Source organism: Chenopodium quinoa, unplaced genomic scaffold (genome assembly GCF_001683475.1).
Source record: "Chenopodium quinoa cultivar QQ74 unplaced genomic scaffold, ASM168347v1, whole genome shotgun sequence".
Lineage (NCBI taxonomy): Eukaryota > Viridiplantae > Streptophyta > Magnoliopsida > Caryophyllales > Amaranthaceae > Chenopodium > Chenopodium quinoa.
Genome location: NW_018745286.1, coordinates 5,188,295 through 5,201,657, shown reverse-complemented (window position 1 = coordinate 5,201,657; position 13,363 = coordinate 5,188,295). Strand labels below are relative to the sequence as shown.

General features: G+C 38.8%; 1 protein-coding gene across 1 annotated transcript; it reads left to right on the top strand.

Moving 5' to 3' along the window:
- Window positions 1–1,092: 1,092 nt before the first annotated feature.
- Window positions 1,093–1,986, top strand: LOC110712090. The gene has a single exon (XM_021890509.1). The coding sequence runs from the start codon at window positions 1,093–1,095 to the stop codon at window positions 1,984–1,986; it is 894 nt and encodes a 297-aa protein (XP_021746201.1).
- The last annotated feature ends 11,377 nt before the right edge of the window (window positions 1,987–13,363 follow it).

Below are 13,363 nucleotides of genomic sequence, written 5' to 3'. Positions count from 1 at the left end.
ATCGGTAAATTCTTTAACACGTTATCAGCACCAGTTTTCAGTCAGGTATATTTATACCTACTTCTATAAATTTATAACAAATAATACTATCTACTTCTAAATGTTTCGAGGAGTATGCTCTATAGTTGCCCATATTTGGGATCCTCTATAACAGAAACTCAAACATTTACTATATATATACCTCAAAAACAACGGTGAAAGTTCTCTACTAGATTAACAAAAAGATGCAGCCTTTTATACTTATTATTTTTCTTACTTTTACATACTTTTTGTGTTTCTTTCCGTTTTCGAACCCATGATCTTTTATAGATATTAGGGCTCTCGGACCACTATGGCTTGCATTCCCAGTGTGATAACCTTTTACAATTATAAATATATATATATATGGACCATAATTTTATGCCAGTACGTTAGACTATTATATGATATTTTTACAGTTGTACAGAACAGTAACGGATAAACCTACCTCTATAAAAGACGGATTTTTTCCCCAATTTCACCACAAATCCCTTATCCCTTCCCACTTTTTATCCAAAAATCACCTAAAAAAAAAAAAAAAAATTTCACCCCCTTCTTCTCCGATATGTTCCCCGACGACGGCAACCAAAACACCCACAACTTCACTTTTGAGGAAGATTTAATGAAGATAAAACAATATTTCCTTCTAATTACGGCGCTTGTAATTTTATTAGTAGCAATATTAATTTTTGTCATTATGTATAAGTAAAACTCACTTATTTTGTCGTTTTAGTATATTAAAAGCTTGTTTTTGTTTTATTATGTATGTTTGTTGTTATTAATCATCATTGTATAATATTACCGTTATCATTATAATTATTGTTACTACTGTCATTGTTGTCGTTTTGCTGTTTTTTTTGCAACTAACATGATTAATTTTTGTCTAATCATATAATTACTCACAATAATAAACCAAGGGGGAGAAAAGACTATATTATTTATGGTTTATTATTATTAAATTTAATTATCACGTGTCTTATTAACTTAATTATAAATATGGAAGAACTAAACATGTGAGTTGTACATATAATTTGTTATTATAAACTAATTATCACGAAATTTGTTGTAGCTAAAATGGGAGACCTTATGAAAAGACAGTTCAGCATCTTAGATTTATCTGGAAAGAAATTTCTGGAATGGAAAGTGGACGCAATGATGAATTTGAAAGCTCAAGGCTTGGAGCACACTGTTAAAGAAAATAAAAGTCCCTCTGGTCAAACAACTGATACTACCACTTCTGCAATGACAGTTGCAAAACCTGTTACTGAACAAGATAAGGCAAAAGCCTTAGTGTTGTTAAGGCATCATTTACATGAAGGCCTTAAAACTGAGTACATGATGGTTGAAGATCCCAAAGAATTATGGGATTGCCTTAATGAAAGATTTGGACACCACAAAAGGGTGCTCCTTCCTAAGGCATTATTTGACTGGACAAATTTACGGTTCCAGGATTTCAAATCTGTAATTGATTATAATTCAACCATACATGAGATAGTGTCTATATTGAGATACTGTGATCATCCAGTTTCGGATGAACAGATGATTGAAAAAACACTCACTACCTTTCATGCAAGTAACATACTGTTGCAAGAACAGTATCGTGAAAGAGGTTTTAAAAAGTTCAATGAATTAATGAGTGTATTGCTTGTTGCGGAACAAAATAGTGAACTTTTGTTGAAAAATCATAACCTGAGACCAACTAGGTCTTTGGCCACTCATCATGAGGCAAATGCAACAAATTCCTATCCACCCGAGTTAAATGCTACAAGAAGAGGTGGACGTGGAAATTACAATGGCCGTGGAAAAGGCCGTGGAAATTATCGCGGACGAGGCCGAGGACGTGGTAGAAACAATTTTCAAAGAAACAAAGTAATTTCAAAAATTTTGAAAAACAGAAGGGACAGTCATCTGGAAGCCACAAACAAACTCTTTCAAAAGGAAAAGACACATGTTACAGAGGTGGCATGACAGGACATTGGGGACGTACTTGTCGTACGGCCAAACATTTGGTAGACCTTTACCAGGCTTCTGTAAAAGGCAAAGAGAAAAATGCAGAAGCAAATTATGTTAATGAAGAAAATGCTCCATGTCCTACCCTTGATGTGTCCGATTTCTTCATGGACAATGCTGAAACTGGGAATGATTTCATTCTTGGAGAAAACAACAATGCTTAGGTTCCCCATCTACTAATGTAACATATGCTATGTTTTAATGTATTTTCTTAGTTCCCTGTATTTTAAATTTCTAGTCATGTACTTTAAATCTTTATCATCAATAAAAGTTTGTATGATATTATTCTAAACTAATCTTAAATTTATTTTATGAAGATATGGATCTACCTGAAGTTAGTTCCGAATATCAATGCCTTTTGGACAGTGGAACAACACATACTATCTTAAAAGATAGAAAATATTTTTCACAACTAAAGTTGTTTCAAGCAAATGTAAACACCATTTCCGGGTCAGCTAAATTAATTGAAGGATCTGGAAAGGCTTGTAATGCTTCCAAATGGAACAAAATTAATAATCAATAATGCTTTATATTCGAGTAAATCTCGAAGAAATCTCATAAGCTTTAAAGATGTACGCCAAAATGGCTATCATCTAGAAACAATGACGACAGATCAAAAAGAGTATATATGCCTCACGGCAGAAAAACATGGCAAGAAACATATATATGAGAAATTGCCAGCATACTCTTCGTGGTTATACCGTATAAACATACGACCCGTGGAAATCAATATGATATCTAACCAGAAGTTAGATGACAAACATTTGATTATTTTATGGCATGATCGTTTGGGACATCCAGCAACTGGGATGATGCAAAGAATAATAGCACATTCAGTTGGACATTCAATAAGAAATGTCAAAATTCCCCGATCAGATGAATTAACATGCTCTGCATGTTCACTTGGCAAATTAATAATAAGGCCATCTATGAACAAAATTGCTACTGAATCTCCAAAATTCTTGGAAAGAATTCAGGGAGATATATGTGGGCCAATTAATCCAGCATGTGGACCATTTCGATATTTCATGGTTTTAATTGATGCCTCTACACGATGGTCACATGTTAGTCTACTTTCAAGTAGAAATGTTGCCTTAGCAAAATTACTTGCCCAAATCATCAAATTAAGAGCACAATTCCCAGATCATACAATAAAGAAAATAAGACTTGACAATGCTGGGGAATTTACATCCCAAACATTTAATGATTATTGTATGTCAATTGGAATTGATGTTGAACACCCAGTAGCTCATGTTCATACACAAAATGGTCTAGCTGAATCACTAATTAAGAGATTACAATTGATTGCAAGACCATTATTAATGAGGTCAAGATTGCCATCATCTGCTTGGGGACATGCTATAATACATGCAGCAGCGCTAATTAGATTGAGACCTACAGCTTATCATAAATTCTCACCACTACAACTTGTTTGTGGTCGAGAACCAAGTATCTCACATCTAAAAATCTTTGGGTGTGCTGTATATGTTCCCATTGCTCCACCCCAACGAACAAAAATGGGTCCACAAAGAAGGCTGGGAATTTATGTCGGGTTTGAATCCCCCTCTATAATTAAATACCTTGAACCATTGACTGGTGACTTATTTACGGCTAGATTTGCGGACTGTCACTTTAATGAAACAGTATTCCCAGCCTTAGGGGGAGAGAAAGTGGACCCACATAAGAAAGAAATTGAACTCATTTGGAATGCAACACAACTGTTGATGTTAGACCCACGAACAAATATGTGTGAACAAGAAGTTAAGAAAATTGTTCATTTACAAAGTGTTGCAAATCAATTGCCCGATGCATTTGTAGACACAAAGAAGGTGACAAAATCACATATACCAGCAGAAAATGCCCCTGCACGTATTGAAATCCCAACTGGTAATAAGGCCATAGAAAATGAATCTCAGGCACGCAGAAAGCGTGGAAGACCACTTGGTTCAAAAGATTCTAAGCCAAGGAAACTAAAAAGATTGGATGGAGTAGAAAATGAGACTAATAATGTTCCCCCGTCAGAAGGTCAAGAAAGACCAAATGTGGATGAAAGTAAAGAAAATGATGATAATCCAAAAGGGGACGAACAAGAAGACAACCCTACGGGGAATGAACAAGATGTTCTAAACATCGATAACAATGAAATTTCAATGAATTACGTCTCTACAAAGACTCAGTGGAATAGGAAAGATGTTATCGTTAATGAAACATTCGCAAATTCCATCGCAATCGACATCGTGTCTGATGAAAATGATGTTGAACCAAGAACTGTAGAAGAATGTCGACGTAGGAGTGATTGGCCAAAGTGGAAGGAGGCAATGCTGGCTGAGTTAAAGTCACTTGAAAAACGAGAAGTTTTTGGGAAAATAACCCTTACACCAGCAGGTGTAAAACCCGTTGGATACAAATGGGTATTTGTAAGAAAACGTAATGAGAAAAATGAAATAGTTAGATACAAGGCAAGACTTGTAGCCCAAGGATTTTCTCAAATTCCAGGGATTGATTATGAAGAAACATATTCTCCAGTGGTTGATGCAACTACATTAAGATTTCTGGTAAGTTTGACAGTCACAAAAGGACTGCAAATGCGATTAATGGATGTAGTGACTGCGTATTTGTATGGGTCACTCGATACGGACATTTACATGAAAGTCCCCGAAGGACTAAAACTACCAGAAAACCACAAGCCTAGACAACTGCTTTCCATAAAACTAAAAAGGTCACTTTATGGATTGAAACAATCTGGAAGGATGTGGTACAACCGTCTGAGTGAATACCTTATGAGAGAAGGATTCAAAAACAACCAAGTTAGTCCCTGTGTTTTCATAAAGCGATCACAATCAGGATTCGCTATCATTGCAGTTTATGTTGATGATTTAAATATCATCGGAACCCCAAATGAACTCGAGAAAACTGCAAAATACTTGATGAAAGAATTTGAGATGAAAGACCTTGGGAAAACTAAATTTTGCCTTGGACTACAAATTGAGCACTTGAGTCATGGCATTTTTGTCCATCAATCAAACTATACAGAAAGAGTTTTGAAACGTTTCTTCATGGACAAAGCAACCCCAACCAACTTCCCAATGGTTGTTCGTTCTTTGAATATGAAAAATGATCCATTCAGACCCCGAGAAGAAAATGAAGAGATTCTGGGTCCAGAAGTACCATACTTAAGTGCAATTGGAGCCTTAATGTACTTAGCTAACAATACTAGACCCGACATAGCTTTCTCTGTGAATTTGTTAGCCAGGCACAGCAATGCACCAACATATAGGCATTGGAAGGGAGTTCGACACTTACTCCGGTACCTACGAGGGACACAAGACCTTGGTTTATATTACCAACCAAAACAAGATGCTGCTCTCATTGGGTATGCAGACGCTGGATACTTATCAGATCCTCAAAATGCCAAGTCACAAAATGGATATGTATTCACTTATGGCGGCACTGCAATATCATGGAAATCAACAAAGCAGACATTGACCGCGACATCATCAAATCATGCAGAGTTGATAGCCCTCTATGAAGCAGGACGGGAATGTGTGTGGCTGAGGTCGATGATCAGTAATATCCAAAAGGAGTGTGGAATGAACGCAATAACAGAAGACCCAACCATCATCTTTGAAGACAATACAGCATGTATCGCTCAAGTAACTGAAGGATATATTAAAGGAGATAAAACGAAACATATTGCCCCAAAACTGTTCTTCACACATGATCTGCAAAAGGACGAGGAAATAAATATCCAGCAAATTCAGTCTTGTGAAAATCTTGCCGACCTTTTCACCAAATCACTTCTTTCGAAGAAATTTGAACAGTTAGTTCACAAAATCGGAATGCGACATCTTCGTGAACTATGCTGAGATCAGGGGGAGTATTATATGTACTGCACTCTTTTTCCCTTCGATCAGGTTTTTATCCCACCGGGTTTTTCCTGACAAGGTTTTTAACGAGGCAGTATACCAAAGCATATAATACAATAATATTGGTGTACTCTTTTGGCTATGGGTCTTATCCCACAAAGTTTTACCTAACAAGATTTTTAGTGGCATTCAAGGGGGAGTGTTAGAAGATAAGTCTAATAAGTGAATGCCAATTATTGATTTGATTACACAATGCTCATATAGGTCCAAACACTTGTGAACTCATATGGCTCTATGTGAGTAATTATTGTATTATTAGTGTAACTCATGGCTATAAATACAATGCCATAGAAGTAAGAATACAACGATAACACTACAACAATTTCACCCATCTTCTTTCACTCTTTTACTCCTTTTATCAAAACTTTTCTATCGGTAAATTCTTTAACACCTTTTTGTTTCTCTATTTTTTGTTCCTTTGATGACACTTCATTTGGACTTTGTTTTCATATGGTCTGCCCATCCCATGGATGACTGTCTGGAGTGTTAATGTGATATTGAAAAAAAAAAATGTGTAGTTCAATGTAATTAAAGAAGTTCTACACTATAAGACCATCTCCAATAGTGAAACTCAAATTTGAGTATTGATATACAAAATGAGTTGCTTTTTACTCCCTCCGTTTTTAAATACTTGTTCCATTTTTTCATGCGCGGAGTTTTAGCAGAAATTGGAGAAAATAATAATATATGGAGGTAGTGGGGTAAGTGGAAGAATAAAAAATTGGAAAAAGCAAAAGTAGTGGAGAGGATTGGAGGAGAGAAAATATGTGGTGGGTCCACAAGGTGAGAGAAATTAGTTAAATATTGTAAAAACTTTCCAAATAAGGAAATGGAGCAAGTATTTAAAAACGGCCGAAAAAGAAAAGTGGAGCAAGTATTTAAAAACGGAGGGAGTACCTTTAATGGTGATACCATACTCACTTCTCAATTTAGCAACTCATGTGAAGCCCATTTCCCAATGGTGAGACTCTTTAAAATATACAAATGTCACTTTTTAGTTTTTATTTATGGCTCACCAAATCCATTTATTTTTAATATCAAATATTGTAAGATATTAAACAAAAGGTAAAACTAAAATTAATTACAAAATAATTAGCATATTGATAAGGGGCCCACACTTTTTGTCAAATGAGACTCAAAGTTGAATATCTAAAATTAGCAACTTTCTTTTGGAGTTGCTAAGTTTAGATACTAACTTATTGATATACATTACAAAAAATACTCTCTCCTAAAAAAAAACCCACTTGAGTCTCACCATTAGAGGGGGTCTAAGGGTCTGTTCTGATTGACTGAACTCAGCTGAACTGAACTGAACTGAACTAAACTGAACTGAACTTATTAATTAGTGATTTTTAACTACGGATTAGTGATCTTTGATTATTTATTACTATACATATGTGTATATACAAATGTACATATTAAAATATTTACGAAAAATATACTATATAATTATAAAATTTATGGAAAATATATAAAAAAAACTTGAAATCTCTAAACATTTTAAACACATATACTATTTAATTTAAAAATAAAATAGTATTATGAAAAAAGAACACAAAATACTTACATGTATCTAACCCATTTAAACAAATTTTTTTTAAAAAATATTTTTAAAAAAAAAAGAAAAGAAAAAAACACGAAAAGCTAACAGAGGCAACGGCCCAACAGTCCAACACCCCTAACCTACTCTCTTTAATGTTTTAATTAATACATGTATCTAACTAGTATCTAACCCCAAATTATTACTATTAGTATTATTATTGTTGTTGTTGTTGAACTCTCTTTAATGTTTTAATAAGACCTTAAAAGAATAAAATTTGGCTTTATATCATTAGCAATATCATTAGACATAAATTAGTGAATCGCTAAACATCGCCCGCAAATTACTATATAAAGCCCACAAATATGACTTAGTTTGACATTTATGCCCATTTTCCAAAATTGAACAAATCTCTAAAAATAAAAAATGTGGAGCCGTACTGGGTCGTCGGGGGAGACCGGAGGGGAGGCCGGAGATGCGGGGGACGCGGGAGGTACATCGTCGTCGACGGAAAACGAGGTAATTCACCGTTAAATTTGACGTTTTACGTGCCGGCGTCTGAAATAGGTGGCCGTGCAGTGGCGCAGGCGCCTAGTTTGGACGCCAAAACCGTAGGATGGACGTCCAAGCCAGACGCCTTAACCACCACACTGGCGTCCAGCTTGGAAGCCACAACCACTAGGCTGGCGTCCTGGCCAGGCGCCAGTCCACTGGCTGCGGCGTCCTAGCCAGGCGCCAGGCTGGTGGTGGTGACTTCCAAGCTGGACGCCAGCCACCCTTTTTTTTTTTTTGTTTTTTTTTCTTTTTTTTTATTGTTGTTTTAATTTATTTTTTTTTTTTAAATTTGAAAAATCGAAAATGAATTTTTAGAAAAATTCGAAATTGTTTTATATTTGAAAATTCGAAATGGGTTTTTTTTAAAATTAATTCTGAAAATTTGAAATGGTTTTTTTTTTTTTAAATTAAGTATGAATATTCGAAATGGGTTTTTTAAAAAATTAAGTTTGAAAATTGAGAATGGTTTTTTTTTTTAAAATTAAGTTTGACAATTCGAAATTGAATTAAAAAAAAAATTGGAAATGGTTTTATATATATATATTTTTTAATTTATTTCAAATTGAAAATTGAAAACGGTTTTTTTTTTTAAATTAAGTTTAGTAATTTAATGTTTTTATTTATGTTGTGAGTAGATTTGTGTTAATGTATATCAAAATATTTAATTGTTTATGTAAATGTTATAATTGATTGTGTTTAAAATTTGTATGTGTATGTGTATGAATAATATTATACATAATTATGTTTTTAATTATGTGTTAATTCTGTGCAAATATAGAAATTAAATGTATTATCCGTTAAACGTATTTATTATAATATATAATTGATGCAGGATTATGGTGGAGACGGAAATGATTACAGTGGGATATTTGGACATGATGGTCCATTCGAAGATGCTCAGCAAGCGATTGATTGGGCAAAACAGGTTGCAATTACAGCTGGATTTTGCTTGGTAGTAGTAACTCATAAATCTCAACGGGATGGTAGAATGGATCGCATTTTGAGATGCGACCGTTATCGCAAAAGAGAAGAAAGAGATTTCCGTACAGCCACTCGGTTTGATACAAAGCGGAAAGGTTGTGGGTGTGAGTTCAGAGTAAAGGTTCGACAACTCCGCAGTCGTGATGGTTGGGAAGTGATTAGTTACTCTAAATGGGGGTATCACAACCATGAGATGATAGTATATGAAGAGGGTCATCGACAGCTGAGCGGCTTAAGTCCTGCTGCAAAATTAGTTGTGAAAGAAATGAGTGATGCTCAAGTCAAGCCTGCTAAAATATTAGCATCTGTGTTAGAGAAATTTCCAGAAGACCATCCAAACCGAAGACACATCTACAACGTCAGACAACAACTCAGGTTTGAACGGTCAGAGGGAAGGAACCCTATACAGCAGCTGCTACACCAGGCACAATCACGTGGTTACCTGTTCTGGTTTGATTCTGATGAAGATACAGCGGAGGTGACTCATCTTTTCCTTGTGCATCCTGATTGTGCCGATATGATCAATTCTTGGCCATTTGTGGTTTTGATCGACTCAACGTACAAGACAAACAAGTACAAGTTCCCACTGGTTGAGATCATGGGGATGACTCCAACGAACCAGAACTTTCTGATTGGTCATGCAATCATGAAGGATGAGACGGCTCCAAGTTATTATTGGGTCTTGGAGAAGCTGAGAAACTACATCGAGCCTAATGTTCATCCAGCAGCCATCGTAAGTGACTGTGAGGGAGGTCTCTTTGCCCCCATTAGGGAGCTGTTTTCAGAGTTGAAGCACCTATTGTGCACATGGCACATCAACAACTGCGTGAAAGTGAAAGCCTACAACCTTTTCAACAAGAACTTGGAAAGGGCAGAGAGATTGGTGAATGGTAAGTGGCGGAAAATCCTACAGGCTACCACAGAGGAAGCGTACGAGCGAGAATTGGCTAACTTCAGGGATTCGTACCAGTGGTGTCCGGCACTGGTGGACTATGTGATGCAGCAATGGGTCCCTCACAGGGAAAAGTTTGTCAAATATTGGACAAACTAGGTACTGCATTTCGGGAACACTACAACATGTAGAGTTGAGAGCGCTCACAGAGCTACCAAGGACTGGATTGATTCATCGACCGCTGCTTTGGATACACTGTTCGATAGACTTAACAAGTCAATTGAAACTCAGAAGAACGGCATCAGGAACTCTCTAGAGGACTCCAGACGACGACATGGTACGATGTATAGCCATTTCATATTTAAGATTCTCCATGGTCGTGTGTCGCACTACTGCTTGGGGTTGATTCTCACTGAGTTGAACAGGATGAGGGACTTGGCTGACGAAGTGTATGCTCGGTGCGGGTGTGCTATTTCAGTAACTCATGGATTACCTTGCGCATGCACCATTCACCGCGTTATTACAGAAGACAGGGCGTCGTTACATGTTGATCAGGTTCATTCATTCTGGCGGACGCTCGTTATTGGTGAGCATGCAGATACTGAAACGGCCGACCGTGAACAGGAGGAGCGTGAGCAGTTTCGTTCGATGTACGACCGAGTGTCCTCCAGCCATCCTTCTATTATACGTGACGCTACGCATGTACTTCATGACATGTTCCACAAGTCTACCTTAGATTTCGAGGAACCCGAAGGAGTTGACTGTCCTCGAGGTCGGCCACGGCGGAACAGGAGTGCGTTTGAGTATATCCGTGGTCTTGGTCGTGGTCGTGCTCGTGGCCGGACATCGTCATCTAGTCGTAGTCAATCTTCATCGTCTGTGAATATGCCCCTAAGAACTGGTACGGTTGCTTACTTTATTTTGGATTGTACATTGTTTTTGTTACGTTACTTCTGCCTTGGTAACTGGGTTTAGTTATATGTTGAATAGGAAGAAACGATGTTGATCAGTTTCCGTACAAGGACAGGATACCTAACATCATCATGCCGTACTTGGAAGGGTGGAACGATGTAGTCGGAGATGGTAACTGCGGATTCCGGGTCGTGGCTGATGTTTTTCAAATGGGCGAAGACAACTACGGTTTGGTGCGTCAGTTGATGTACAGCGAAATTGCCTCTAACCGTAATGTTTATCGTCATGTGTACCAGGATGACTTGGATAGGGCTCTGCGGCGTATCCGGTGGGGAGGTGGACCATGCGGTCAAAATCATTATTTTGACGCGCCACTAGATCTGTTCGCGGTTGCAAACATTTACAAGTGTACAGTCGTGCATTTCGGGCTTGGATTGCATAGTCGAGCTTATTATCCTTGTACCACGGTTCTCCCTTGGTCTTCGCGTGAGACTGTTACTACACCGGAAAGAGAGGTAGTTATTGGTTTTCTTGGGTCGTCATACAGACATTTCATCCGACTAGACATGTCAACCGATTTTCCTGTGCCACCGATTATACCTCGTTGGTACGACATTCGCACACCGAGCGTAGAGGGTTGGGATGCGCTATACCATGACCGGATCCACGAATGGAACACCCTAGCTGCCTTTTAGTTTTTCATGTGTACATTGTTTCTATGTAACCTTATTTTTACTTTGCTGTTTTAATGACAACATTAATTTAAAAACAGCAAACGATGTTGTCGCATTTTGAAATCTAAAACAATAAGCTGAAATGTTACAAACTTAAACCACAATGTTAAATTCATCGACATGCAAACGTAAATGAAAAATATCAAAAACTAAAATAAAAATGTTTAAAATGATCTACAAATAACATGCCGTGACAATCAGTAATCTCTCGTGGACGCCGACTCCCAGTGCGCAAGTGTCTGTTCCAAACTATCAACAGCAGCTCTCGCTGGTCCGCTCATGCTGTCCTTCTCCAAAGACAGTTTCTGTACGTCTTGCTGTATCTTGCCCATCCACTACATACAACAGAAAATACGACATGAAATACAACAACAACGTATAAAACTTAAATAAAAAAAACAACGACAAATGTTTTAAGAGACATACCGCTTCCACGGCAGTTCGCGGTGGCATGTAATCAGCATCACTGTGGTCGAGGTCTGCAATCAACCTCGGGTGCGAATACCGGTTGAACCATTCCATGTAGTAGTGGTCAAACATGGGAGGAACCCCAGATGGCGGCCTCTGCAACTCCGCAGTCCACAACCGGGCAACCATCGGAAACTGGTCCCACGTCGCAGTCATGATGTCCGGCCACTGCACGACGTAGTCCTTCGACGATGCTGATCGGACCGCCTTCATCGGCCATGCCGGGGGAGGAGGGACGACTTGGACAAATCCAAGCTGGCGAAGACAACGCTGGGGCATGTACGCCTCCACGATATCACGATACTGAATGAGGCCGGTGTACAGGGTCCTGGGTACCCTGTTACTAGGGTTCGAGCCGAATGGCATCCAGTTTACGTGCACATTATTTTAAAAGTTATTAACATTCATATAATAAATGCATTACTGAAAAACTGTAGAAATAATATATAAACTTTACCTCTAAGGGGGACATCCTGTCGAGCACCAAACGTATCGATCGGAGCCGGTCAACGGACTTCCTCTCAGAGCGCGGTCTCCACGCACAGGCACGCGGCATCCCCTCATCAATGGGAACCGGGTCACGATGTGGTCGCAATGCAGGAAAATACTCGTAGATCCAGGTCTGCAACAAAGTCAGACACCCAGTGATACCTGCCGCGTCAGCCCGACTCGCAAATCCTAGTTGGCGATACAAATACGCCAACGTAGCCGATCCCCAAGAATACTGGCCTAGATCGTCGGGGTCACACGCCTCAGCTATGTCGCGCGGCCTGAGCTTGTTTCCGCCGCTCTTATCAGGAAACAAGGTACATCCGAGGAGTAGAAAACAATGAGCGGCCAGCTGTGCGTCGTGCGTCCTACGCGCAGCGGGGTTCAAACACCGCTCCAACACGGATGCGATCTTCACACCGCCGTGATCCCAAACACCAAGCGCCTCGGTGTACAGTGCAGCCCTGTCCACCGCCAACAACTCCGCCAGCATATCTGCCTGATCCGCATCAGCCACAGTACAAAGTCGTTTACCCTCAACACGAATCCCCAGAATGGCCTCGACGTCGTGTAACATGATCGTCAACTCACCGAACGGAAGGTGGAAAGAGTTCGTATCCGGTTGCCACCGCTCAACGAAAGCCGTGATCAGCGTAGTGTCAATCTTATCGTGCATGGTCGCAGGAACGTGACCCACCCCAGTGCCCTGCAATCGATCGAACATCTCGCTCTCCACCGGCCAAGAATCAGCCCATGTACGCAAAAAGCTACAAGTCTTCTCCCGGGTATGACATTTCAACAAGCCCGTAACTGAAGGCCTCTCCTGGTCCTCCCAAAT

Coding starts and splice junctions, on each gene's coding strand:
- LOC110712090 (XM_021890509.1), top strand. CDS start 1,093: ATGGGAGACCTTATGAAAAGACAGTTCAGCATCTTAGATTTATCTGGA.